This window comes from Cucurbita moschata, unplaced genomic scaffold (assembly GCF_002738365.1).
Source record: "Cucurbita moschata cultivar Rifu unplaced genomic scaffold, Cmos_1.0 Cmo_Scf00048, whole genome shotgun sequence".
NCBI classification, from domain to species: domain Eukaryota; kingdom Viridiplantae; phylum Streptophyta; class Magnoliopsida; order Cucurbitales; family Cucurbitaceae; genus Cucurbita; species Cucurbita moschata.
The window spans coordinates 442,272-469,141 of NW_019268564.1; the positions used below are offsets into that span (position 1 = coordinate 442,272).

The 26,870-nt window shown below is 37.0% G+C and overlaps 5 protein-coding genes across 8 annotated transcripts; 1 reads left to right on the forward strand and 4 right to left on the reverse strand.

Moving 5' to 3' along the window:
- Nucleotides 1-2,116: 2,116 nt before the first annotated feature.
- LOC111435188 (30S ribosomal protein S21, chloroplastic) lies at nucleotides 2,117-4,254 on the forward strand. Its single transcript, XM_023072559.1, has 2 exons — nucleotides 2,117-2,679; nucleotides 3,890-4,254. Exons 1-2 carry the CDS (start codon nucleotides 2,243-2,245, stop codon nucleotides 3,996-3,998), a joined length of 546 nt encoding a protein of 181 aa, XP_022928327.1. The 5' UTR covers nucleotides 2,117-2,242; the 3' UTR covers nucleotides 3,999-4,254.
- A 542-nt stretch (nucleotides 4,255-4,796) lies between these two features.
- On the reverse strand, nucleotides 4,797-9,835 carry LOC111435166 (uncharacterized RNA methyltransferase pc1998). 3 transcript variants are annotated; one of them, XR_002709038.1, is made up of 16 exons: nucleotides 9,560-9,834; nucleotides 9,365-9,479; nucleotides 9,149-9,260; nucleotides 9,015-9,059; nucleotides 8,836-8,903; nucleotides 8,684-8,738; nucleotides 8,507-8,586; nucleotides 8,320-8,403; nucleotides 8,078-8,191; nucleotides 6,759-6,877; nucleotides 6,546-6,663; nucleotides 6,284-6,417; nucleotides 6,046-6,199; nucleotides 5,819-5,898; nucleotides 5,116-5,388; nucleotides 4,797-5,007 (listed from the first exon to the last, which is right to left on the reverse strand). XR_002709038.1 is itself a non-coding variant. In XM_023072532.1 (16 exons), the coding sequence occupies exons 1-16, from the start codon at nucleotides 9,742-9,744 to the stop codon at nucleotides 4,986-4,988; spliced, it is 1,599 nt and encodes a 532-aa protein (XP_022928300.1). In that variant the 5' UTR covers nucleotides 9,745-9,835; the 3' UTR covers nucleotides 4,797-4,985. The 3 variants fall into 3 exon arrangements, 1 of the variants encoding a protein (XP_022928300.1); XR_002709039.1 differs by having other exon boundaries at nucleotides 4,797-5,021; nucleotides 5,102-5,388; XM_023072532.1 differs by having other exon boundaries at nucleotides 5,275-5,388; nucleotides 9,560-9,835.
- Nucleotides 9,836-11,722: 1,887 nt separating this feature from the next.
- On the reverse strand, nucleotides 11,723-16,548 carry LOC111435172 (uridine kinase-like protein 1, chloroplastic). The gene is made up of 14 exons (XM_023072540.1): nucleotides 16,201-16,548; nucleotides 15,928-16,019; nucleotides 15,786-15,855; nucleotides 15,394-15,512; nucleotides 15,184-15,280; nucleotides 14,687-14,766; nucleotides 13,981-14,175; nucleotides 13,480-13,563; nucleotides 13,321-13,381; nucleotides 13,102-13,162; nucleotides 12,815-12,908; nucleotides 12,636-12,708; nucleotides 12,233-12,315; nucleotides 11,723-12,147 (listed from the first exon to the last, which is right to left on the reverse strand). Exons 1-14 carry the CDS (start codon nucleotides 16,391-16,393, stop codon nucleotides 12,001-12,003), a joined length of 1,449 nt encoding a protein of 482 aa, XP_022928308.1. The 5' UTR covers nucleotides 16,394-16,548; the 3' UTR covers nucleotides 11,723-12,000.
- Nucleotides 16,549-17,491: 943 nt separating this feature from the next.
- LOC111435175 (triacylglycerol lipase 2-like) lies at nucleotides 17,492-20,440 on the reverse strand. 2 transcript variants are annotated; one of them, XM_023072547.1, is made up of 9 exons: nucleotides 20,236-20,440; nucleotides 19,547-19,660; nucleotides 19,157-19,408; nucleotides 18,934-19,077; nucleotides 18,809-18,852; nucleotides 18,198-18,277; nucleotides 18,020-18,115; nucleotides 17,586-17,936; nucleotides 17,493-17,550 (listed from the first exon to the last, which is right to left on the reverse strand). In XM_023072547.1, exons 1-8 carry the CDS (start codon nucleotides 20,398-20,400, stop codon nucleotides 17,608-17,610), a joined length of 1,224 nt encoding a protein of 407 aa, XP_022928315.1. In that variant the 5' UTR covers nucleotides 20,401-20,440; the 3' UTR covers nucleotides 17,493-17,550; nucleotides 17,586-17,607. The 2 variants fall into 2 exon arrangements, with proteins under 2 accessions (XP_022928314.1, XP_022928315.1); XM_023072546.1 differs by having other exon boundaries at nucleotides 17,492-17,936.
- Nucleotides 20,441-22,492: 2,052 nt separating this feature from the next.
- LOC111435186 (uncharacterized protein At3g27210-like) lies at nucleotides 22,493-25,548 on the reverse strand. Its single transcript, XM_023072558.1, has 3 exons — nucleotides 25,202-25,548; nucleotides 23,342-23,422; nucleotides 22,493-23,169 (listed from the first exon to the last, which is right to left on the reverse strand). Exons 1-3 carry the CDS (start codon nucleotides 25,413-25,415, stop codon nucleotides 22,760-22,762), a joined length of 705 nt encoding a protein of 234 aa, XP_022928326.1. The 5' UTR covers nucleotides 25,416-25,548; the 3' UTR covers nucleotides 22,493-22,759.
- Between the last annotated feature and the right edge of the window lie 1,322 nt (nucleotides 25,549-26,870).

The following is a 26,870-nucleotide window of genomic DNA, read 5'->3' on the forward strand; positions in this document are numbered from 1 at the left end:
AAATTTTTTTTTTTTTTTTTTTTTGCAAGTTTAAAGATATTATTAAAATATTTGACTCGAAGTATTTTCAGTGAAAGATATTTTTAAAAATTTATTAAATATAAAAAGTATTATTAATTTTAATAAATGTTGAATACCTAACATTAATACTTTATGCATTATTTTAATATATAATCTTGAGTGGAAATAAAAGAATAATATAAATGTTTTTTAAGGAGCCCAAAAAACATAGAAAATTACAAAAAAGGGGCTGACATGGAGCCATTATGTTTGTCGTGTTCAATAGGGGCATATTTGGAAATTAAATAAATACCCTTTGATTTTTTTATTATTTATTTTGCATTATTTTATTAACAAACCAATTATGGAGAAGATGCCACAACCAAACACTATTATTGGTTATCCCATTTGAAGGGTTTTTGTCACTCTTTTTAGTCAAGGGTATTTTAGTCATTTTCAATTACTCTTTTTATTTCGAAAAAGTAGGAGCTCCTTATATCCTTGAATATATAGCCATCTTTCGATTAACTTAACCTTCTTCGTCCCTCGAAACCAACAAAGGGTAGTATAGGAATATTCACCTGTTGTCCATCGATTATGCCTTTCAATCTGATCTTAAGCGCTGATTCACTCTTAGTGGATGAACCCTACGTCGACTATTACGAAGGTAACAGTTAGAGATGCTCATTTAACCCATGAAGAATGGGGGAGCGTTCTCCTCCGTTAGCTAAACGAGGCAGAAGACAGAGATTACATACTGTCCCGTCTATGACCTTAGTCCTGCCCTAATTGTCGTTTTGCTCTGATTCCTATAAAAATAAATGGAAAATTTCAAGTTGGGTCTAACTTAGATTGGAAATTACAATAATTTTAGCTAATATACTATTCGAGCTAATTGAATGATTGAACGCGTTTAAAACTAATTTACGATTTTTTAATTAAATTTTTAATAAGTATGTTTTTTTAATTATTTATTGGGGGAATAAAATTTGAAATGGAAGGACTTAGAAATGCAAAGCTTGAGTGACTCCAATTCTTTGTCATCTATAAGACCAACACCAATTATTAGGCTCACTTTGCACGAGAATATGTCATTTTTTACCGTTAAAAACTCTTTCCAAATTATACGTTTGAGTCTCTAATTTTTAGATTCTCGAGCCAGATTGGATCGGTCCAATTGAACCGGTCACTTTTAACCTAAGATGATCGTGCATGTGTTCTACCTCTTACCCTTTTCTTGTTTGTATCCAGAACCTCATAGAATCTTCTAATTACTTGTCAAGTTTGATATTTTTCTATTTATTAGGTTTTCTCATTTATTATTCGATTTGAATTTTCGGTATGGTTCGAGCACTCACTTTCATAAAAGCAATGAAGGAGAAGAGTCACGAAATAGAATTTCATGTTTTGTATCTATCCATGATACAAAAACCTTCAAAATCATACACCATTGCATAATTGTTTAAACTCATTAAAGCACTAAAATAGTTGAATAGTGTTGTGAGATCTCACATCAGTGGGAGAGGAGAACGAACCATTCCTTGTAAAAATACAGAAACCTCTCCTTAGTAGACACGTTTTAAAACTATGAGGCTAACGATGATATGTAACGGGTAAAAGTGGACAATATCTACGCGGTGACCTCGAGCTGTTACAAATAGTATCAAAGCTAGCCACTAGACGGAGTAAGGTTAGACTCTCAATAGTAGACGCATTTTAAAATCGTAAGGCTGATAACGATACTTAATAAGTCAAAGTAGACAACTAGCAGCAGGTTTGAGCGGTTAGAAATGGTACTAGAATCGGACAAAGTGCCAACAAAGACACTAGCACCTAAGACAATAGATTGTTAGATCCCACGTCCAATCACAGTGCCAACAAAGATGCTAACACCTAAGAGAATGAAGGGTTAGATCCCACCTCCAATCACATAACTAAAATTTGATGTCTTACCAAACACAAACATATGAAAAAAAAAAACCAAAATTTCTACTTTTGGATCACAGAAATCCTTAAAAAACCACCAAAAATGTTTTTCCAACATTTTTTCTATGAACAAAATGGAAAAACAGCCAACAAATCAGTGGATTGCGAAACTTATCCACAAACAGGAGAGAGAGAGGAGATGATTCCATGGATAGATGTCTCCAATTTACAAACTTCCGCACACAGAAAATTTTGGGTCTTACAAAAAGAGAGAATTCTCATCAATTGAAGACTGAATTCTCAGCCAGAGCCATCCATGGCTTCTCTCTCCACCTTCTTCTCCTTCCTCTTACCCTCAAAACCACCTCCCCCGAAACCCCAACAGCCCTTCATTGCCTCTCCTTCTCCGGCGACTCAGTCCGCCGCTCAGTTCCAAACCCTAAAATCCAGAGATGAATCAGTTTCCCTAAAGCCCCTACAGGGTTCGAATCATTCCGAGCCCTTATCGGCGGAATTGGCCTCTGTTATCTGTCCTTCGCTGGCCTTTGCCAATACTATGTTCTTCAATTCGGCATATAATGTTCAGGTGATTGTGGATGATAATGAGCCGGAGGAGCGGCTTCTGGGTAGATTCCGGCGAGAGGTTATGAGGGCTGGTGTGATTCAGGAGTGTAAGAGACGGAGATACTTTGAGAATACTCAGGATACAAGGAAGCGTAAGACTCGAGAGGCTGCTAAACGCAACCGCCGGAGGTTTGTTCTTGGAATTTCTTGTGGATTCTTTTGGGATTTTTCTGATTCTTGGTTCTTTGATTCTGAAACTCTCTATGATTGTTTGTTTGTTTGTTTATTTGTTGGGATTTGTGTTCTGTTTGAGTGTTGAATTTGATTGCTAGGAAGGTAATAGAGGCCTTATCCAGAATTGTCTTGTGAATATGAAAGGTTTGTATGTAGAGGTTTACTCTTGACTGGCCTAATGTACTTCTGAGGTTAAACTATAACAAGGGACGAGTTCAAGCTATGGTAGCCAGCTACGTAATGTTAGCGAGTAGTTATCTTGACAACCAAATGTAGTAGGGTCAATAGTTGTCTAGTAAAAATAGCCGAGGTACACACAAGCTGGTGCAAACACTCGTCCACTTATAGAAAGAAAAGGCTAAACTATAATAACGTAGAACAAAAGAGAAAATAGGCGCACTTCCTTGATATCTTTTACCTATACTCTTTTGAGCATCTTAGGATAAGGAGCTAGAATTAAGAGAAAGTAACGGGAAAAATCGAAACTAAGTCTTGAGAGAAATCCTCTCGAGGTTTTAATACGCGTCTACTGGGGAGAGGTTTCCACACCCTTGTAAGGAATGTTTTGTTCCCCTTTCCAACCAATGTAGGATCTCATAATCCACCCTTGTGGAGATTAACCATCCTCGTTGGTACACCGCCAGGTGTCTGGCTCTTATACCATTTGTAATAGCCCAAGGCCACCATTAGCAGATATTGTTCGCTTTGGCCCGTTACGTATCGTCGTCAGCCTCACGGTTTTAAAACGTGCCTGTTAGGGAGAAATTTCCACACCCTTATAAGGAATGCTTTGTTTCCCTCTCACACAATAGTAAAGGATCACGGATAGGATTAGGAAGGAAATGGGACGATTTTGAAAAGAACATTTATCTAGTGCTATTTTAGCTTGAGAGGAACAATAGGATTTTTTGGGATCGGAGAGATCTGAGGATGAACTTCGGAAGTTGGTTAGTTTTAACTCTTCGTTACGAACGTTTGTTAATCGAGCATTTGGCCATTCTTGTAGCTAGTGTGGGTCTCCTTTTGGTGGACTCGTTTTCTGTATGCTCTCGTACATTCCTTCATATTCCTCTTCAAAAGCTCGGGTTTTCTTTTTTTCTTTTTTGCGAAGGAGATCTAAGATGGAAATTCTGGGCTAAGTTGTTTAATGATTTGGGTTGAACAGGCGCCCATTCACAAGAATTACACCAGAGAACAAGCAGGATGTGCCTGCAACCAAGCAGGAAGCTGATGATGACAACTGGGATTTACCTGAAGAAGGCATTCCAAATTAACCTAATCCAGAAGTTCAGTCCACCAAAATGTCATCTTTAGATTTTGGGAAGCTGTCAGTACTCTGTAATGTAAGTTATTTTCCATGTTAGATCTTCTTTGGTTGAGGAGTTTTTGCAATGTTCCTTATGAACAAGTAGAAATGGCCATTCCTTGTACGTATGAATTCTGATAGAGATGGTTAAATTATAAGTCTAGTCCACGAGCTTTTAGTTTGGTGTATTTTATAATTTGTTTAATAAAGTTTCGAACTTTTAATTTTGTGTTTAATGTGTTCTTGGACTTTAAAATGTGTCTAATAAATCCTTAAACTTTCAATTTTTGTATCCAACGGGTTATTGAATTTTTTATTTAGTGCCTAATAAGTTAGGGACATGTTGACCTTATAATTTAAGTTAAAAATGTATCAGCCCAAGTCCGCTGTTTGTAGATATTGTCCACTTTGGTCCATTACGTATCGTCGTCGGCCTAAAATATGTCTTTTAAGGAGAGGTTTCCACACTCTTATAAAGTTTTCCTCACCAACTAATGTGAGACCTCCCCCTCCCCCTCTCCCTCCCAATGTCCTCGCCGACACACTGTCCAGTGTCTAGCTATGATATCATTTATAATATTCTAAGTCCACCGCTAACAGATATTATCTGTTTTGACATGGTATTTGTCGCTGTTAGTCCTAGTTTTTAAAATGCATCTTTTAGGAAGAGGTATTCACACCTTTAATAAGTTCCTTTCTCCAATCAACGTGGGATCTCACAAAAAAAACATATGAATTAAGAATTAAACTATTTGGCAAAGTCAGCAGTAAGAAATCTTTCAGACTTATAATTTAGGAAGAACACGTAATCCACAGGCTAAATTTGACTCACCATTTGAAGGCAATGCAGTATAGATGATTCTGGTTTTCAAAGAATTTTCCTCAATTTTTATGATTCAGAACCACGAACTGCAGTTGTATTGTTTCGAGCACTTCATAGTCTCATCCTAAGAGCTCACTTGGAGGAGGAAGATAGCCTGCAAGGAGCATTCTAGTTATATCTTCAGCCAAATGGAAATTCTTTGAAGTCATGGCCCTATAATTATCAAATGTTTACGTTTAAGAAAGAACATCAAATTAGATACCCCTTTCCAGAGGATGGCAAGAGTCATTCTACACGAGAGGAACATCGAAAAGACGAAAAATCTCGATTCTCTCGAGAATTTCGTCGTTGCTCTTTGTTCAATCACAAAATCGTATATTCTGATACAACTCCGACTCTGGGATATGCTTGAAAATTCTACCTAATATGATGACTTGATGCAACTCTCACAGTTGGTTTCTTTTTCTTCTTCAACACTTTCTTTTTCTTCTGGGGCACTCCCTGTCCCCTCTTGAAAATGGCCAAAACCTCAATACTGCAACCATAACCAAGTTTATGTCATAAAGAAGCTCTTATCAAGTATTGGAGAAAAAGAGTGTACTTAAATGATATCAATGTTTTGTGCCATTTAAGTTGGACGAGAAAGATGCTTCAAATCGAGCCCCAACGTAGATGAGTAATATAATTGATGTTAAGATCTAGAAGAATAGTAAATGATAACGATGGCCTGAAAATAGGGATACTCCTTGTTGTCGATAAATTTTAGAAAGATACGGACATTGTATCTTTTCTTGAACGAAACTTATTATATTCAATTTATAATGTTCGATCAAAATTAACTTCAAACTAGTGATAAGGTATGAGTTTAAGATTTACTGAAAGTATAGGGACTACAATGGGATGTGACTCAAACTACTAGGATAAATACCTGCAAGAATCTAACAGAAAGAAAATAAGATCATTACCTCTGGGTGCCAGGAAAGAAATTAAAACCATGGGCCTTCGCCAAATGCCACGCATTGCTAGACAGTAACATCTTGCAATCCTATACAGAGAAAAACATAGCTAAAGTCTACATAATGCACACACATTGTAAAAAGTACATGCAAATTTCCCTTTGAGATCATGGAAGGAGAGCAGGAATACATTCGAGTTTGATGGAATTTTGAGGCATCTTTACGAAAAAACTTACCTCCTTGAAGCTTTCCCATCCACAACTTATATAAATAAGAGTCTGAGGCAGTGAATGATTTGGTTCCAAAGCTGTACTCCCAATTTGGACTGTTTCTTCCTTTGCTCGTAAAACCCATGGCCTTTTTTCATCTTTCTTATCCGTCAAATGTGGGCTGGAGAATTTGGAATTCAAATGACAATGAACTAAAATGTTAGGAGAGGAAAATTTAAAAGCCTTAGAGATCATCCAAAACAACCTTTTAGATAATGACTTCACTTTACGCTTTAGTGATGCTATATCTCTCAATGTATCAGCAAGTGATGCATCCAAACCTTTTCTTGGCGGATCGACAACAACTACGTCTGATCCCACAATCCAAGTAAGAGGATCCTGTGCAATTAGTAGATACAGCAGAAAATATAGCTATGATACTGGTGTAAGTCTCATATGCAGTAAATGAAATCAGTAAAATAATTCAAATGATGGGTAATTAAAAACTGAAGGGCTGGAGTACTAACTTTTGAAGTGTCTGCATGGTGCCAGCTGATACTGCCATCAACTCGGTCCGGTAGACGTTCGACTGTTTTCTCAAATGATAGCTTAGACTCTTTGTTGACCTCGACACACTTCACAAATCTGAAAGCAAAAGTAACATTGGGTTATCAATTTCCATATGTTTAAATGTAGTGAAACTTTGAACCCCACGGCATGCATAATTGTCCTAGTCTTGCCTGCATTTCCTTGTGGCAGCTAATGATAATCCAATCACACCAGCTCCTGCATACAAATCAGCAACTGATGCTCCATATGGAACATACTTCTGCAACTTCCGGAGCAAGCTATCAAAAGCCTGGAAGAAAAGAGTATAGGTTGGATGATCCAATGGGATTATATCAGGATGTGATGCCAATAGAAAAGTTTAATGGGCATGAAACACCAATTACGAGGTTTGGCAAATTTGGAGACTGGATCGATTTGCTGGAACGAGATTAAGAATTTTAATCCTGCTTTAAGATATAGACTTCGAAGATTGGAAAGTTTTGGCAGTTTCTCCAGCAAAAGTATGAGATTCCCAACCCAAAGATCTCGGTAAAATCATTTTTTAGTTCTAAAAAAATTTCAAAGGATTAGCAAGTCTTCATAATAGGGTTATTCATCAGGAAAACACTGATGGATTTCAGAAAATATACTCCAGTGTCTACCTCAGCCACCATTTATGTGCAAAATGAAAATGATGCAGAAGGCTGGGCGATTGCCTTTCTTTACTTTTTTCTCTTTCCCAATTTGAAGTATGCTCTCCATAATTTTAATCTTTTTAATGTAATCTGGCTGGTTTCTTCCTTCAGCTGGCTCTTTGCCATCCTTTGAAGAACAAAACCAAATCTATTTGAACCAATGCCACCCTTGCCTCTCTTTTGGGAGCTTTTAGAGGAGAGGAACCATGAAATGTTTTAGCATGGAAGTAAAGATAGAGTCTGGGACACCATTTCTTTTAACTTCTACCCAGCCTAAACTAAACGTTTCTACTTATTAGAAATAGCAACTATTTATTCTTTTAAATTATTATTATTTATTCACCCTAGTTCTCTTAGAAAAAAGGTTAGATGGACAATCTGCAACTAGGCATTAAGAGTCAGGAATACATTATAACGACTCAAGCCTACCGCTAGCAGATATTGTCCTCTTTGGGTTTTCCCTTTTGACTTCCCCTCAAGGTTTTTAAAACGCGTCTATTAGGGAGAGGTTTCCACATCCTTATAAATAATGCTTTGTTCCCCTCTCCAACTGATGCGGGATCTCACAATCCACCCTTCTTCAGGGCCCAGCGTCTTCGCTAGCATTCGTTCCCCTATCCAATCGATGTGGGATCTCACAATACACTTCCTTCGGGGCCCACCGTTCTAGCTAACACTCGTTCCTCTCTCCAATCGTTGTGGGATCTCACATATATGGTATCAAAACAAGTCAGAACCCCAGCCAAAATTGTAAGTAACAAAATACCCCAAGAATAAAAAGATTTCTGAAATTTGAAACATAAATATTTAAGAACCTGTGTATTTGCTTGGCCAAAACTTGATGGTGTCAGGCAAATGTCTATTCCACCAACATGCTCCCAAAAATCTCTTTCGCCTAAAAGATGCCTCCATCTATTACCAAATATTACCTGCATTACAGGTGAAAATGTATCCATTCAACAAACGAAAAATTCGAAAATCATGAATCAAACTTAGCAGTGACGGATAGAAACAAGCAAATATTCATCACTCGAACTCTTACAATGAAGAAACTTACATTGTTAGATGATGTTTGAAAATTTGCCCACACAGAATGAACTAGATGAGTATTACTTCGGGCACCACCATTTTTCCATAAGAACTGTTGTTCAGTACATCAAAGTAAAATGTAAATAGAAATCTTGCCAAAAACGATCTTTTCTTTTTTTCCTTTTGGGGGAGGAGGCAGGGTTCTCAAAACTCACATTGGCTAATGCATTTAGCTTGTCAGAATTCTGTGAAGTTTCACTCCTTGAATTCCAAACTAAAGCTATCTGTATCTTACCTGAAAACAGACATAAATTCAATCAATCCTACCTTTTCTAAGACCTTAAGCAATGGAGTAAACTAATATCCTAATATCAACTTAGTTAGCATGTAACCATTTTTGTATCTTTCTGAGGAAGGAAGGGATGTGCTATAAGTCGTCACAGCCATCTGCATCAAAATCATTGAGTATTATCACTAACATCACCATTAAAGAACGAACAAATTGTCTGCCCAATATTCATTTGAGGTTTATTTTAATGATAACCTGAACATATCGCAGATCACCAGTCCCCTGATCTTCATCATAAGGCTCTACGTTTAATTCAGTGATACCTTCATATAGCCCACAAAGAAGATGCAAATAATTCAGTCATTATAGAACCCCTAATTTTAGAAATAGACGAAATGTTCATCCAGCTCACTTGAACTTCATCAAGAACACACCTCGTTTTAACAATTGAACTGCCGCATTTATATTAGGGTGATGAGCTGCAGGAACATTTTTGTTTAACTTAAACAATCATAATTAATGGAAGACGAAGAATAGAGCATAGCACTAAGACAAGTAGAAATGGAACCTTTGCAATCAGGAATATCCACGACATTATGAGTTCCCTCTTGATAAAGCCCAATCATAGGGTTTGTAGACGAGCCACGAACGGCTAATTTCGCACGGCACCTCCATCCCCACTAAAATCAAATCCATGTACCAAAAATGAAAGCCAGACGATTATTCAATAGGATTAGACGAATTCTATCAACGCGAACAAAATTACGAGGAAAAACAAGTCAACCAGTTTGCAACTATCAAATGTAAAATCCGATACTCCAAGATTGTTGAAGAATTGAGTCGCCTCCTCAACGATGACCGGCCGGTGGAGGTCGAACTCGTGTGTGCATCCGGAGCACCTAAAACATTCAGTAACAAAAAAGAGTTAATCGATATATGAGATTCAGATATTGGAACTGTAATGGAAGGTGGAACATACGATTGAAAGTGAGTGCACTGGAGTGCACACGCCGGCGAGGATAGTGAGTCCGGAGTTGATTTCGCAGAGAAAGACAGCAGAGGTGGCGGCGGCGAAGGAGAAGAATGAGTGCGCACTGAGGTGGTAGAGAGTTGACAAGAAATGAAAGGTGAAATTGAGCGAGGCGTGAAGTAGCACTGAAGCATCGTTCTCTCCGGTGGCCGGTGACGCGCCGGAGCGGTGAAGAGAGGTATGGCGGGAATAGATGGATAACTTTAATTAGTCTGTCGTATAAATATCTCGAAAAACCATTTTTTTAAAAAAAAAAAAACAAATAAAAAAGAAAAAGTTAAGATACTCGGACCCGGTCGGCCTGGATCGGTTGTAAGATGTGCATTGAATCGACAAGTCGGACAGATTACTACGACAAATCGTCGTGAATAAGCATTTTTTTTATTTACATTGTTCCTATTATAAATGTTTTCTCATTAAGGTTAGGAGATAATGTTCTAATTTAACCCCTCAGTTTCTTAGTTTGATTGGATTGGGTCCGGTCGAGTCAACTAGGTTCGTTTTTTTCTTAATTGGATCAGGTCCGGTCGGATCAACTAGGTTGTTAATTTTTTTTATTTTTTTTTTATTTTTTTTTACATATCGCTGACAACTAAATAAGGTTCCAACTTAACCTTCTATTTTTTAGTTTGGTTGGGTTTGGTTGGGTCGGGTCAACTAGGTTGTTCATTTTTGGATTGGTTGATCAGCTAGGAAGTTTTTTTTTTTTTTGTTTTGTACCTATCAACAATTAAATAAAATTCCAACTTAACCTTCTATTTTTTTAATTTCGTTCGGATCAGCTAGGTTGTTCATTTTTTTCTTAATTTTTTTAGTTTGGTTGAGTTGAGTCGGATCGGCTAGGTTGTTCATGCTCATTTGTTTTCTTAATTATTTTAAAAATATTCACGGTATATATCACATTAGTAACTAAAAATCTCATTAAATATAAATACGGTTTATTTAGGTTACCAGATTATTTGAACATCCATGCGTCAAATTGAAAATTGAAAATTGAAAACGGAAGAATAAATTAACAATTATAATATATGTATGTATGTATCCTAATTTAACTGAATTTCGCTCGAGTCGAATCAGAATTAACAATTATAATATATGTATGTATGTATCCTAATTTAACTGAATTTCGCTCGAGTCGAATCAGATTGAACCGACCCGAGTAAACATTAACCTGTGAACTGAACAGATTATTTGAACATCCATGCGTCAAATTGAAAATTGAAAAAGTAAACATTAACCTGTGAACTGAACAGATTATTTGAACATCCATGCGTCAAATTGAAAATTGAAAATTGAAAACGGAAGAATAAATTAACAATTATAATATATGTATGTATGTATCCTAATTTAACTGAATTTCGCTCGAGTCGAATCAGAATTAACAATTATAATATATGTATGTATGTATCCTAATTTAACTGAATTTCGCTCGAGTCGAATCAGATTGAACCGACCCGAGTAAACATTAACCTGTGAACTGAACAGATTATTTGAACATCCATGCGTCAAATTGAAAATTGAAAAAGTAAACATTAACCTGTGAACTGAACAGATTATTTGAACATCCATGCGTCAAATTGAAAATTGAAAATTGAAAACGGAAGAATAAATTAACAATTATAATATATGTATGTATGTATCCTAATTTAACTGAATTTCGCTCGAGTCGAATCAGAATTAACAATTATAATATATGTATGTATGTATCCTAATTTAACTGAATTTCGCTCGAGTCGAATCAGATTGAACCGACCCGAGTAAACATTAACCTGTGAACTGAACAGATTATTTGAACATCCATGCGTCAAATTGAAAATTGAAAAAGTAAACATTAACCTGTGAACTGAACAGATTATTTGAACATCCATGCGTCAAATTGAAAATTGAAAACGGAAGAATAAATTAACAATTATAATATATGTATGTATGTATCCTAATTTAACTGAATTTCGCTCGAGTCGAATCAGATTGAACCGACCGAGTAAACATTAACCTGTGAACTGAACAGAATTCTATGTTCTCCAAAAATCTAACCTAACCCTTTTCCAAACACCCCTAAAACCTATTTTAGGACAACTTAAGTATAATTAAAAAGAGTTCATTTAAATTTTATAGAAAATCCAAACCGGACAACATTATCATTCACAAGTCAGTAAACATCAAAGTAGCTGAACTTTTCATCCAAATTAAACCATTTTATCGACTCGTAAGTAAGATAGAAACATGTCGGGTTGACATCAACAACTCGACGATAATACCACACACCTATTGGGTCTAATGTTCCAAAGTTCATCTATGGTTAAAAAAAAAATGTGATTCAGAATCATTCAGAAAATCTGCACTCCGACAGATATATTCTCCCCTATTCAACCAGCTAGCTGCATAACTAACTAATCATCGGTTCCAAAGTAACGATCGCCAAATTCACCCATACCTGGTACGACACGATACTCTTCGTTCAATCCATCGTCGATCTCGGAAGTGACAATTTTCAAGAACGGGTATCGTTTGCAAACACAGTGAATTCCCTCCGGGGCCTGAACTCCAACGGAGTGAATATATTGACATCAGTATTTGATAGTTACTATGATCAACCAATTTGGATAGCGTAAACGAACTCACAGATATCAAGTTGAGGAATATGATGTGTGATTCTGGAACTCCCTTCTGTATGAGTAGGTCAATTGCTTGGTTAGCTGAGTTACCTGCAAAGATCATGAATACATACGTTTTAATAGGAAAAAGGGTCGGTTGTCTCGTTAGAATAATCGAGGTACAGCCAAGCTGGTCCAAGCACGCACGGACATCACAATAAATAAACAAAACGTACGTCCGAGTTGACAGTAATTCTATGGCCACCTAATTAGGCTAAACAAAACTTGGGAATCTATATACTAATGAAACTTGGATTTAAAGCCATGCTCTAATTATCTACTCTAAAGGTTAACTTAATGTTGTATAACAGATTAATGATGAGTCAAATAGGAATTCAGACTAATAGCAATGACGATGATGAAATAGTTACCGGTAGCGAGAACGGGGTCTAGGAGTAGGACATGTCGCTCCGATATATCATTGGGTAATTTCTCGTATATCAGCTGGTCAGTTTGAACAAAATATAAGAAAAACTCTATGATGTCGATATAAGAAAGCACGAGATCAAGCCCCAACAAACACAATCCAGGAAAAACATTTTAGTTTCACCTGCTTCCCGTTATCTCCCTCACGGTGAATCAGAATCTTCCCGATTTTTATCCCTTTGCAACATGCACGCAACGCATTTTCCATGCTTTCACCACTGTATTAGATTGAGGATAACCATCAGAAATGAGAACTGTCTCATCAATTCTTGGTTGACACATCTCATTTTTCCTCGAGGTCGGTCCAAAATTTTATCACAAACACACATGCAACCAGCAAGTTCATCTCAGACAAATTCTAGTTGCTATGATTCAGACAGCAAGTATGAAATATATTCACGTCAAACTAACCTTCGAACGATGGATACCCCACATAGTTTTTTGCAGAAATCAACCCCAGTGTATACAGATGCTGAGATCAAAAGCATGCAGTCATTCTTCATCAGTATCCATACACCAGGTAAGTGAGATCAGTTTAGATTACAGGAAAAAAAACTCAGCAAGAGAAAAGAGTTTATATTGCACGGACAGATATCAGTAAGCACGAGGCTCGTTACTTCCGTAACTCACCTGTTGGAGTGACCACTTGTTTTTCAGTAAACGGCAAATGGCCAAGGCCATGCTCCACAACCTAAAAGTTAAAAAGAAACAAAATCTATAAGAATGTTGAGATTGTTCAACTTTCCTGGCATAAATGACCTTGCAATTGATATATGTAGCAGAAAGTACCAGACGTATAAGGCGGTCTGAATAGAAAACAAAATCGTGCTTTGAGATGTCCCGATCTCGAATTAATGTATGCATGCCTCTAATCTGTGACATTCAGTTACCTACGTGAGATTATGGAGAGGAGAGAAGTAAGAGCTCAAATGAGAACAGGAACGACTACGTATGCTTTAGCCTCGTGTCTGAAACAAACAACATAAATAGAATACAGATTTTCTGGTAAACCCTTTTTCTTAATGAGAAAACAAGCTTTCAACCAGTAACAAGACGAATGCAACAAGCTCATGTCTCAAGCAATAAAATCATATCTTTGTTAACATATCTTCAACTTTTTTTCTCAAAAATAAGAATCTCGAGTCTAATACTGCACAACTCTATCTGTCTTCACAATCTCTTCCAGTTTCAGGCTGGTGAAGATTGGTTCTGGAAAGTAAAAAAGTGTTGAGAGAAAGTGGAAAACATAACGTATCAATTACGGCGAATTGCTATTTGAAAATGTTATACCTGAAATGTTGATTGAATGACAGTAACATTGGGGTATATTTTGCATAGGTCATGCTGGCCTAACTTCGTATGGATGTGTTGCACAATCAAATCAATTGCAACATGGTTATCGCCTCCACGTGGTATGATCACATCAGCATACTTCTTTGATGGCAGAATGAAATCATCAAAAGCAGGTTTTACAAACTTCGCATACTGCACAAATAACAAGAATGGAAATATTTCACCAAGTATATAATGAAGTCAAAATCAAATGTCAAAGGAATGGCAATCACATGCTGCATACTGAAGTGTTCGTGATCCCGCTATAAAAATCTAAGCATACAACAAGACTTGCTTGCCTCACATAAACAAAAGTTGCTAACTCTTCCACTATTCAACCCCCCCACAGTCACTGCTCTAGATGATAGGAGGCAACCCTGTGATCTTGCATAGGATATGGCGATGTAAATCATTGGAAGCAATATATCGCTCAAGTTGGTGAATTCCTCAACCGATTGGAGATTACATCAATATAGTTATCATAACAGCCAACTAATGAGCTTAGGGAACATTTCAAAATTCCCATAATCAGAAGGAAAGATTATTTTGATCACAGTAAGTTATGGAAAACTTGTGAAAATAATTCAACACACACAGGCTTCAACTTTTTTAAATCGGAGATCTCATTAGGTTGGATCCAAATTCATGAAAGATGTTAGTTTACCTGTTCAAGAACGGAGTTAATGTCTCTGCCTCTTTCTACGGTATCACGTCTAATTCTACGAGCAAGCCTCACATCAGCATCTAAAACCATGCAGGGATAAATATTAGGAGAAGGTAGAGAACCTTTAGTACAAGTAATATGTAGAGTATTTTACATTTGTCTGATAAAAATTTAAATACTAAAGATTAGCCCCTAAGAGGGCCAGCTGTTTAATGTTTTTCTCCTTCCTTTCACAGATCTCAAATCTTCCACAGGATACAAGAAACTTTCAACAAAATATTCACATAAGTTCTGAGTTCAGCGCTCTCCGCTCATCCTATTCATTCAGAATACAGTGCAAGCTTTCCATAAATTTTCCACACTCAGGCAGCCCATATAGCTAAAGGCTCATTGCAAGGGTCTAAAGTATTTGATAGGGAAAGTGAAATCACAGTGAGTTAAAAAAGAAAAAAAAAAGGACAATAGTAAAAAAAAATAGTGGGAGCACAATGTTGAACCTGTGTCAACAAATATCTTCATATTCATGAGATTGCGGACTCTTTGGTCATGGAAAACCAGAATCCCTTCCACGATGATAACATCAGATGCATTTACCTGGAGAGAAGTGATCATTAAATTCTCCGAAAAACCGTTGCAATGAATAGATACCTCATCCAATCCCCTCAAAACAGAAAAGCAAGTGAACATTTCGAAAGAGATATCAGCACCTGTCGAAAGCTATCTACACAGCGTTGATGAGTCTTAAAATCATAAATTGGGACATGGTAAGATTGCCCACTCTTTAGCTTCTCGACGCAATCCAAAAGCTGCTCGGTGTCAAAAGAATCTATGGATAATTCGATGAAATTAATCAAAGAGAGAGAAAGATAGTATATACTGTTTATATTGCACAATGACTACCTAAACCCAAGAGCTTAAGATGTTGGATTGGGGTAAACATAATTCCTCATTATCCATACTCGCATCTCTTAGGTTAAAACTAATCACATTGTTATCCCGTAATTAAGAAATATGAACAAGTGATACAGCAATAGAACTCCATGCTTTCCATCTAAAAGTCAGAAAGGGAAAAACAAGTTGAATTCACTAATTTCATTACCAGGATGATCAAAGTTATACTCGTGCACGCGTTCTAGTTCCTCGGCTGTCAAACCGCGGTAAAACGAGTCCTATAGCAAAGCCATGAAATTCAAGAAACGGAAGAAAATTCTAGAGCAAGATCCAGAAAAAAGGAAGCATGCCTGATTGACCAGCACAACCCTATGATCATGGAGTTGCTGTATAATCATATCACACACCGTCGTCTTCCCAGACGCAGTACCTCCAGAAACACCTATCATTAACAGTACCAACAGTGATAACAATTTCGATCCAAACGGAATGAGTTTTAACTTCTAATGCATGATCAAGAAAAACACCAAGCGCGAAGATGAGAACAAATCAAATCAAATAAAATCATTCACAAAAATCCAAATCCCCTAACAAAGCAATCAAGAACAGAAAACAAGAATTACCGATGACGAAAGGCTGCTTAGGAGAGTTAGCATCGACCTGTGCAGAGGAAGCGGAGAGTGAAGAGCGGTGAGCGGGAGAAGAAGTTGAGGAAGAAGGTGGAGAGGAGATAAGCCCGTCGAGTCGGAGGCCGGAGAAATGAGGTCCGGAGGCGGCTTCCATGACGTAATCTATCGAAGTGGTTTCTTCCGGCATGGCTGCTGATCGGAGGACAAGTCGACGGAAGGATTACCGGTGGTCGGACGAAGGAATTGGCCGGGAAAAACAACGGCGAAACCCGGCGGATTTGGCACAACGATTACAGCTCCAGATATTTGACGCTTCCGTTTCTGAAATGATGTGATTTTAAGTAAATAAAGACGAATTTTGAGTATGAATATGCTGCTTTTGATGCTTTTTTGCCTCAGCCATGCCGCCGGGCGGTCGAACAACCGAGATGAACCGGTTCTCCATTTTTTCCATCTGAACCGGACTATTGGTTCCTCCAACCAGACCCGATTCATTAGGTTAAATTACAGGTTGTCTTTCTTTTCTTTTTTATTTTTTTATTTCACGTATATTAAATACAAAATTAAAAGTTTTGAATTTTTTTCCCTATTTTTTTTACCACTAATTTTATTTTTCATGATAAAATATTTAAATTTTTATGTCAATTTTAAAAAATCTAAATTAATAATATATATATATATATATATATTCTAGAATTTTCAAAAATTTTAATAATATCAAAAAAAAAATGTTAAAATCGTTAATATTTTGTTTAAAATTATCCTTTTAAAATTAAAAGTGCATCAAAAATACTTTTTTATTTTCCTAAGTTTTATTATTTTTCTTTTTTATTAAAAAAAAAAACTTCAAAATTATTATTATTATTTTTAATTTCAAATAACTTTTAGAATAGAGAAAATTAAAAACTTTGGAGAAGGGGTAAATAAGTAATTTCCACCCAATTTTTTAAAACTTTTTTTATAAAGATTAAAGTCGTTCCTGCGTAAGAATATTTTTTATTTTTTCAAAAAAGTTAAAATATTAACAAAAATTTCTAAATTTATTTTTTAAATAATATTAAAAGTTTAAGAGTATTTTTTAAATAAATTAATAATACTTCTTATCACCGAACAAACTCGTATTTTAAAATATTTTTTTAGATAAAATATAAAATTTATGAATATTTTTATTAATTGAATCGGATTAATTTAATAAAATATTTTAAAATAATTTAAATATCTAAACCATTGAACCCTATAATAATTTAAATGTAGAATACTTGAATTATATTTAAGCTAAAAATTATTAAAATCGTACAAAACACATAGGTTCAAGCGAGCCCTTCTTACTACAATCACACGAACCTCGGTTCTCAACGTCATTTTCTTCAACTTCAAACCAATACCATAAGTTGATCTTGTTTAGACCGAACCATGCTTAGTAATGAAAGCAGTGACATATTTGTAAACGTTGTCGTTGGCGTTGATGCCCATGATAAAATCGGCATGGGCGTAATTTTCGACGTATTGGACAGTAAGCTTGTCGACATCATGAGACTTTAAGATTTCAAGGAGGTGACCCACGTCTCGAAGATCCGAGAGAGCATCCCGACCCCCGTAGCTTATGAAGATCGGAATGTCACGAGGAATTTTGGAGAGGTCATACAACGGCGGATTGATTCTTCCATAGTGTCTCAAGTTGTAATCCATTCTTCCATAGTTGAACTTCGCCAATACTCCATATTGAACAACTGTTTATCGAATTAAAAAAATATTAATAAATAAATAACTGATGAATTCTTTTTTATGAGACGGTTCGATGCGTGAAACTTACTTTGAGATAAGTGAACCATGTTCTTAGTCGATGTCGACTGCGGTTCGTTCTTGAGAAAGAGCTCAACGGTTGATGAATTGAGACAACAGTTTTTGCCTACACAAAATAGTTCAAATTTTCTCGCTTAAAAAATACTTTAATTAAAAAAAATTAAAATTAAAAAATGGTATTGATGTACCCGTGAAAGCAGATAATAAGTCATAGCAATTGACTCTCGGACGAAAACACAACGATTTTAGAAAGTTCCCCACTGCCTTCCTGTCGTCAACCACACCATGTTAACACAAATTTATAATAAGCACTTGTTTCTAGAGATGTCGGTTTAATCAACAGAGCCCAACTTTACAGGCAACCGCTCCAAACATAAGAGACCGGGAATATCACGGACTAAATGTAATCTCCGTCCTCAACCACTCACCAATATTCGTCCAACTCGTGTGTATATTCCCCGAGAATAAAAGAAAAATTTTGCAATGAAATTGTAACAGCCCAAGTCCTACCCGAGTAGATGATGTCTTTTTTGAGCTTTCCATTCTCGGTTTCCCAACCAAGCTTCCATACCTTTATAAAGAAGGTCTCGTTCCTGTTCCCCTCTGTAACCGAGATAAGATCCCATTGTTGAGGGCGCTCGATCTCGAAAGGGATGGATTGTAAGATCACACATCAGTTGGAAACGGGAGCAAATCATTCTTTATAAGGGTGTGAAAATCTCGAGGGAAAACTCGAAAGGAAAAGACCAAAAAGGACCTGTTAACGATCGACTCGAGAATAGGGAACGGAATAAATTACCCTTTTGGATTGAACTCTTCAACACCCAAAGCTTTGGTAACAACCTACAAGAAACATCAAACAAAAGATAACGGCGGTGAAGAAACGGAGGAAATTTTCACAACAAAACTCAAAGAGTCACCCACCTGAGGTAACAACGACCGGGCAGCCACGGCGCCGATGACGGTGGTCATGTGGCTGAGATAAGCAATGGGGCTCAAAAACGCCACCGACTGCAGCTGCTCCACCAGCTTCCCCTCCGCCAGTGAAGCAATTAGTATTAACGTTCCCTGACGATAAATTAACGGACGTTAAAAGGGGCGGCCGGAATGAAAAATGTAGTGAATCTTAAAGGATCAAAGAATTCACCAATGAATGGCCAATGTAGTGAATCTTGTGGCCGGTTTCTTGGGAGACGTGGTCGAAGACGGCGGGGAGGTCGTAGGTGACGAGCTCGTCCCACGACCAATCCCAGAAGGCCGGGGAGGATGGGTCGAGGGAGGTGTGGTGACGGCTGAAGCGAGTGCCTCGAGTGTTGGCGATCCATACGTCGTAGCCCTTATCGGCGAGGATCAACGGTAGGTTCTGCTCCGGGGAATTCAACAACCATGTCATCCCATCCTGCGTAAAATCGGTCGTCATTGTTTAGGTAGAGAAGGAGACACGCATGTCGGCGGTGGCGGTCGGTGACAGGCTGTTGCCACCAACGTCTACTACTCCATCGAGAAGAAGGAAGATATTATTGAAATTTAAACATACCACAAGAACGCCATGCTGTATGATGACGGGTTGCTTTTTTACTCCATTGTCACTCCCGTATCGACCTTCTAGGATCCTCTGTACACTTAAAATGTATCCATCTTTCGTTTGCACCTATTATTTAGGTCAAAATTACGGCTAGGATTCTCATTCAAGGATCGAGTTATTAATACCTTAACCAATCAAGTTATATACGCTCGATCGTAAGATGATCGATACCCTATTAATTAAGCTATGCTCGTAAACATAGATTTCAATTTCAATCCCGTAAATTAGAACCCATGACTTTTAAAGCTTTCTATTTTCAAAAGTTCGACGTAAAACATCGTTGAAAGTTCATTTTGTCAGTTAAAACATATCGTCTCAATCAAGCTTTTAACGGGTTTTCCGTAGAGATTGTGCGAAAGCCCACATCGGTTTGTAAAACATCGTTGAAATTTCATTTTGTCAGTTAAAACATATCATCTCAATCAAGCTTTTAACGGGTTTTTCGTGGAGATTGTGTGAAAGCCCACATCGGTTTGTAAAACATTGTTGAAATTTCGTTTTGTCAGTTAAAATATATCGTCTCAATCAAGCTTTTAACGGGTTTTTCGTGGAGATTGTGCAAGATCCCACGTCGGCTAAAAAAATATGAAAGACAATATTCGGTAGCGGTGGACTTGGGGTATTAAAGAATATAATAATACCTGAATTTCCTGACACTTATAACCATGAATGGTAACAGCAGAAGAACAGATGCCGAGTTCCTCGGTCGGAACATCAACAACGCCGTGTCCTCCGCCGCAACAACCACCGAGAACCACCAACACCACCGTGGCCACCGCCGTAGAAAACCCCCTGAAATAGGTCATCTCCACCGCCACTACTTGTTCTATTATGTTCTTCACTCTCGCGCGTGTGTGTTGGGTTTTTATAGTGTGAAGCGAAAAGAACAAAAATAGTGTGAAACCAAAAGGGAAGGTGTGAAAGCAAGGAAGATTTTGTCGTGGAGGAGTGGGCCCCACGTTGAGGACGTGGCAGCTTTTCAGGCGAAAATGGATAAATTTCGCCGGTTTAGATGGACAGCCTTTATTTGTATCATTTTTTTGTCACTCTCCTAATTATTCGGCTGCCCATTCTCTATGGATAAGGATGTTTATGTCATTATTGTCTGACCGATCAACTCAGATTATTCAATCCAAACCCTAAAAGTTAGACGGGGTTACGTTTTTTGGCTTTTGGTCAGTTCGAGTGTTGATATCTTTTTTGTTCGGATCAACCAAACCAATCTGAAAATAGGGTTACAACCCTTTTTTATTGGCTTTGGGTCAGGTCGAGTGTTGATACTTTATTTAGGTTGTTCGAGTCATCATACATTTCAGGTTGGTTCAAAAGATTTTTCCGACCGAGTCTGTATACACCTTTAGTCATTTACTTTTACTCATATTCTTTTTCTCGGTATGTGTCGTGAGAAAATGCGTGATGCATAAATGAATTGAAATTACGTTAGAAGTGATATGGCGAATGAATAATCATTGAGTCGTTTTCTTGAGGAAACAAGGAGAATTTATGGAATAATAGAATTAGAAGTTGAATTGGTTCAACTAAACCACTAGGCACTAGACCAAGACGTGAACCACCGTCTCCTCCTTCGCGCGACTCGTAATCCTAGGGGCACAATAGTTAAAGTCGATGACACGAACCCGAAGTGATGGTGTATGAAGGCTATCAAATTGAAGGACGCAACGAAGATGGTAACTCGGAGCTCTTTCTCGACCTGCATGTATTTTTGTGGAGAGACGACCTCAAGTCAACTTTTATAGTGAAGTAGATCGACGACGAGATCTTCCCAACCTACTCCCCACTATGGCCAATGGTGAATGGGAAAGGACACTAAATTTCTCTCTTCACATGGAAAATATTGGACCGTCTCCCATTTACGTCCATTTCAAAATGAATAGATATGGGGTCAGAGAGTCGTTATGAATGAGTTCGGGAATCTCTGTTTAAATGAGGGGTGGGAGAAGGAGTGGAGAGAGATTTCTCCTCATTAAATAAACGTGGCTGGAGACGGAAATTGTGTCCCCAGTTCCATCCTTGCCCAATTCCACACCTCACCTCACCTCGTCCCTGCTCTATATATATTATCATTACATTTTCATAAGGGGTTAGTCAGTCAAGCGGTTGGAGTTTTCGGTAGCTCTCCGTTTGCCTGCCCCCTCATAGTCCATTAGTGGGTAGGGTGGTGAACTTATAAGGCGCCCGTGTAACGACTCAGATTCACTGCTAGCAGATGTTGTCCTCTTTGGGTTTTCCCTTTCGAGCTTCCCCTCAACAAATGGTGTTTTGTTCTCCTCCCCAACCAATGTGGGACATCACAATCTACCCCCTTTGGGGCTAGCGTCCTCGCTGGCACTCTTTCCTTTCGCTGGCACTCTTTCCTTTCTCCAATCAATGCGGGAACCCGCCAAATCTACCCCCTTTGAGGCCTAGCATCTTTATTGCACACCATCTCGTGTTTACCCCCTTTGGGGAACAGCCTCCTCACTCTCGTGTCTACCCCCTTTGGGGAATAGCCTCCTCACTGGTACTTAGTCCAGTATTTGACTCTAATACCATTTGTAACGACCCAGATCCATCGCAAGCAGATACTGTCCTCTTTGGGCTTTCTCTTTCGGACTTCCCCTCAAGTCTCTAAAACGTGTCTGCTAGGAAAAGGTTTTCACACCCTTATAAAGGATGTTTTGTTCTCCTACCAACCAATGTGGGACATCACAACCCGCCTTCTCTTCAGACGTGTCCTCAACAACTTGGCAACTGTTCGATCTCCACTTTTGAGGACAGAAGTGCATGGTCGCAAGGGTTTCCTTTTCCTCAACCAAAACAAAAAAGATGGTTTGTGTCAACCTAGTCTAACATTTGGTTATGAGTTGGCTAATTAAAATACTTATTTTTTTTCTTCTATTAACAATCACAAAGGCTGTTTATTATAATTCCTCATACTAAGATACAAACTTAAGCTGAGGGAAGACCAACAAAAAGCCTATTACTTTCTTTCCCTTTCTTATATATATATATATATATATATATATAACCATTGCCTTCTACAACAGCAATATCTCAGAGCTTTACACATTTCTGAACAAATGTAAGCTCCATAAGTTTTGAAGACTCACAGCGCCAGAATCAGAGGGAATTTACAGCGTATGCCACGTTCCATCGAACCTTGCTTTATACAACTATGGCTGGACGCGCCTTCTTCCTCCGGTCACCGAAGCTACGGCATGGTCCCAAGCTAGGGAGGCAGCATTGTGCAGATCCAACTGGCCGTTCCTTCTCAGTCCAGACATCTCCATTAGAGGTCCTCTCGCTGCTGCTGCATACAGAGTTTGTTCTTGACACGTGAGGCTTTTCGGGATTCGACTGTAACGCGAGTTCGTTTAGAGTTGGTTTGGCTTGTATGTCACTGTCTTTTCTGGAGCTGTCCCTGAATAGTTCAGCTAGCTTCTTCTTTCCTGTGGGTGATGGTTCGGGAACGGCGATCGGAGTTTGATTGTCGATGACATGAACTTGGTTGATTCGAGGAGTACCAGAGGAGAAGCTGGGGTGTACCGGAGTGTTTCCTCGTGAAGGGGTGAAGTCTGCAGCCATTGCAATCGAATACTTTTAGGAGAAGAGATCAAAATGCAACTAGCATAAAAAGAATTCTTTAAGCTCACAAAATTGAAAGATTGAAAGTTCGGAAACCTATAAGATCATTTCTAATATGATATGATCTATTAGAGTAAACGAACGTTTTAAATGTCTACTTACCACCATTGACACTATAGAAATCATCTTCACAATCCGAATCCAACCAGCCTCGGGAATCGAAAAACGCTTCATCTTTGCTACCTATGAAAACAGCACAGTTCTATTGTCAACTTCTTTCATAGAACAGCCAACATAGAACAAATTACCCAAAACATAAGGAATAAATTCAAGGACATAAAAGAAAGAATTCAATCATATGAACGCCGCCTAGTGATCAATAAGGGTCGTATAAATTGTGAAGGGCTTAGAAAGAACGAGTTTAAGTCGGAGTGACCATCTACTTAGGATTTAATATCCTACGAGTTACTTTAGCAATCAAACATGCTAGGATGAGACAGTTGTCATGTGAGAATAGTTGAGGCCCGAACATTCACGGATATTAAAAAAAACGAGCAATAGCAGCCTAAACAAACCATGGGATTGAAAAATCATACCAAAAAGACACGAGAAGTTTTTCGAGTTACTGGGTTCGATTTTTGGTGAAAAGTTTTTCGAGTTAGCATTCTTCACTTCACATGAACCCTAGCATGATTCATGTGAAATTAAGAGAAACAAGAAACTATCCATCAAAGATAGCAATCCCTATAACAAAGACTACTTCTACTTCTGTTGGATAGCAATCCCTATAACAAAGACTACTTCTACTTCTGTAACAAAGACTACTTCTACTTCTGTAACAGCCTAAGCCTAAGCCTAAGCCTAAGCCTAAGCCTAAGCCTAACCCTAAGCCCACCGCTAGCAGATATTGTCCTCTTTTGGCTTTCCCTTTCGGGCTTCTCCTCAAGGTTTTAAAAACGCATATGCTAAGGAGAGGTTTCCACATTCTTATGAAAAATGCTTCGTTCCCCTCTTCAACCAATGTGGGATCTCACAATCCACCCCTCTTCAGGGTCCAACGTCCTCGCTGACACTCGTTCTTCTTTCCAATCGATGCGGGATCTCAATCCACCCCCTTCGAGGCCCAGCGTCCTCGCTAGCACTCGTTTCTCTCTCCAATTGACGTGGGGTCTCATAATCCACCCCCTTCGGGGCCCAGCGTCCTAGCTGGCGCACTGCCCGGTATCTTGCTCTGATACCATTTGTAACAGCTCAAGCCCACTGCTAGAAGATATTGTCCTCACAACCTCTTAATAATTGTTAGGTAAGGATTCGAAAAACCGCGGGTCTAAATACAAGATTTGAAATATCTTTGAAGCATTTTTCCTACATCCAACCATCCGAAATCGAACATCACATAGTGACAGCTTCCTCTAATAATTTCTCGTATAAAAAGCGAGAAAACTATAGTAACAAAGCTCTATGAGACTTTTTTTTCTTATAGCAGTTCAATAATCAACCACAATCCACTCAGAACAATACATAGAACTTCACAGGAAACAGAGCATCCAATGAACAAAGGAATGATTTCTTCATCTCAGAACACAGAACAATCCCAAATTCCTTCTAATAAATTTGATCATCAAGCCACAAGAGACAGAAAGGAAATCTAGGATTTCTCTAATTTTAATGAACAATTATTAAAAACAATTAAAGGGGGAAAAAGTAAAATTCCTCTGTTCATCAATCTCTGAAGATTTAGATAATACAAAACAAATGGGACCTAGATCAACATCATCAATCCAATTAAACAATATGTCCAAAAGGCAATGATTCCATAAGATATTCAACTAGAAAAAGAAAGAACCAAACACTTTAGATCGCACATGACTTCGCTTCAGAAGATCAGTAGGCAAAAATGGTCCTAACCACTAATTTCAAAGCATCAAAGTTCATCAATCAACACAAAAGTAACAAAGAAAAAGAACAAAACAAACGGAATTACAGTTGTAGAAAATCAAGAAGAAGAAAAAGAAGTAATACCTAATTGAGAAGGAGACCTCTGAGATTTGACAAAAACACCGCCTACACCGCCTTCACCGTCAACACCGCCAGCACCGCCAGCGCCGCTGATCAGGGCGTTGTTATCCTTGATCGGCGACGGCGGAATTACCATTTCATTCGTTTTAGACCCAATTGAGAGCCTGAATTTCAGAGCGGAATCGGAATTTCTATGGATTGAAACACAGGAACCCATTGATGAATTTGGTTGTTTGATTCTTAACCTAATGCCACTGTGATCATCCGGGACTGAAAATGGGGGTTTAGGAGAGAGAAAGAGAGGGAAACGGAGCAGAGAGATTGAAAAAGTTGTAGTAATGGAAAGAGAGGGATTGAAAACCAAAATTAATAATAATATATTTAATTTTTTAAAATTTTCAATAATTTCCATATATATATATATATATTAAAATATCCTTAAATTATTAATACTTTATTTTTAAATATTTTTTTAAAAAAATATTAAATAATATTCTTAGTTTCAAAATTACCAAATTAACTTTCAAAATTAATATTTTTTAAATAATAAAAACAAATTTTATTTAAGTTTTTATGCGTTGAAATTAGAAAGTGGACGGTAACATTAAATATCCTTAAATTTTTATAAATAAAAAAATTAATGAAAATTTAAAATTTTGAGGGTATTTTTGTAATAAATATTAATCGTTGATCGTCCAAAACTAACGTTAAAAGTGTTTTTTCAGTGTAATAATATTACCGAGACATTTAAAAGTTTATGGGCATTTTTTCCGGACAAAATATAACTATTTTTATTAATTTAATCTTCAGCCTCAACCCAATTCAATTAATTACGCAGTTACGTTTTTAATAAATTATATTATTTGGTCGTGAAATCGAGGAATCAAGTTTTTATTAAAGTAGTGTCTAACATAGTTAAGTGGATAGGTTTCTAAACGTTCCTTGTTATCTTTAATAAACTCTTGAATTTTGATAACCGATCTCATTTTTAGTTACCTATTAAAAAAAAATGTCTTTGTTTTCTCCCGACATTTATTAACTAAATTCCGAACATAAAAATAAATTTTTAAAACACAATTTTCTTATACTTTTAACGCTTTCAAAACTTAAATTTTTAAAACGCTATTACAGACTAGACCCAGATAAAGAAATTGATAGAATTTTATAACCTTAATTTCTAAATTATTAACGACCATAGAACATGCTAAGCTTTTAATTTTGTGTTTAGTCGTATTATATATATATATTTATTTATTTATTTATTTAGTAGAAAAAGTATATTTTTTATAATAATTAAATTGATTTGAAACATTATTAATTAAAATATTTTAAATTTGATTCTTAAAAAATTAAAGTAATTAATAAGATAAGTTACTTTTTTGAAAAAAAAAATACAAAATTAATATTCTTTAAAGTGATTTGACATGTCTAAAATAAGTTTAAAATATCTTTTAATATATATATATATATATATATATAATTATAATTATGAATTTTTTTCATTTAAAAACTGTCAATTAATTAAATATTAAATATTTAATTAATATAAGCAAAAAAAAAAAGGATTTTTCAAAAACATTTATTATAGAATTGAAAATTAAAATATTCCAAATCTTAACCTAATATGCATATTTATTATATGATTCAACAATATTTATGGGATTTAATTGAA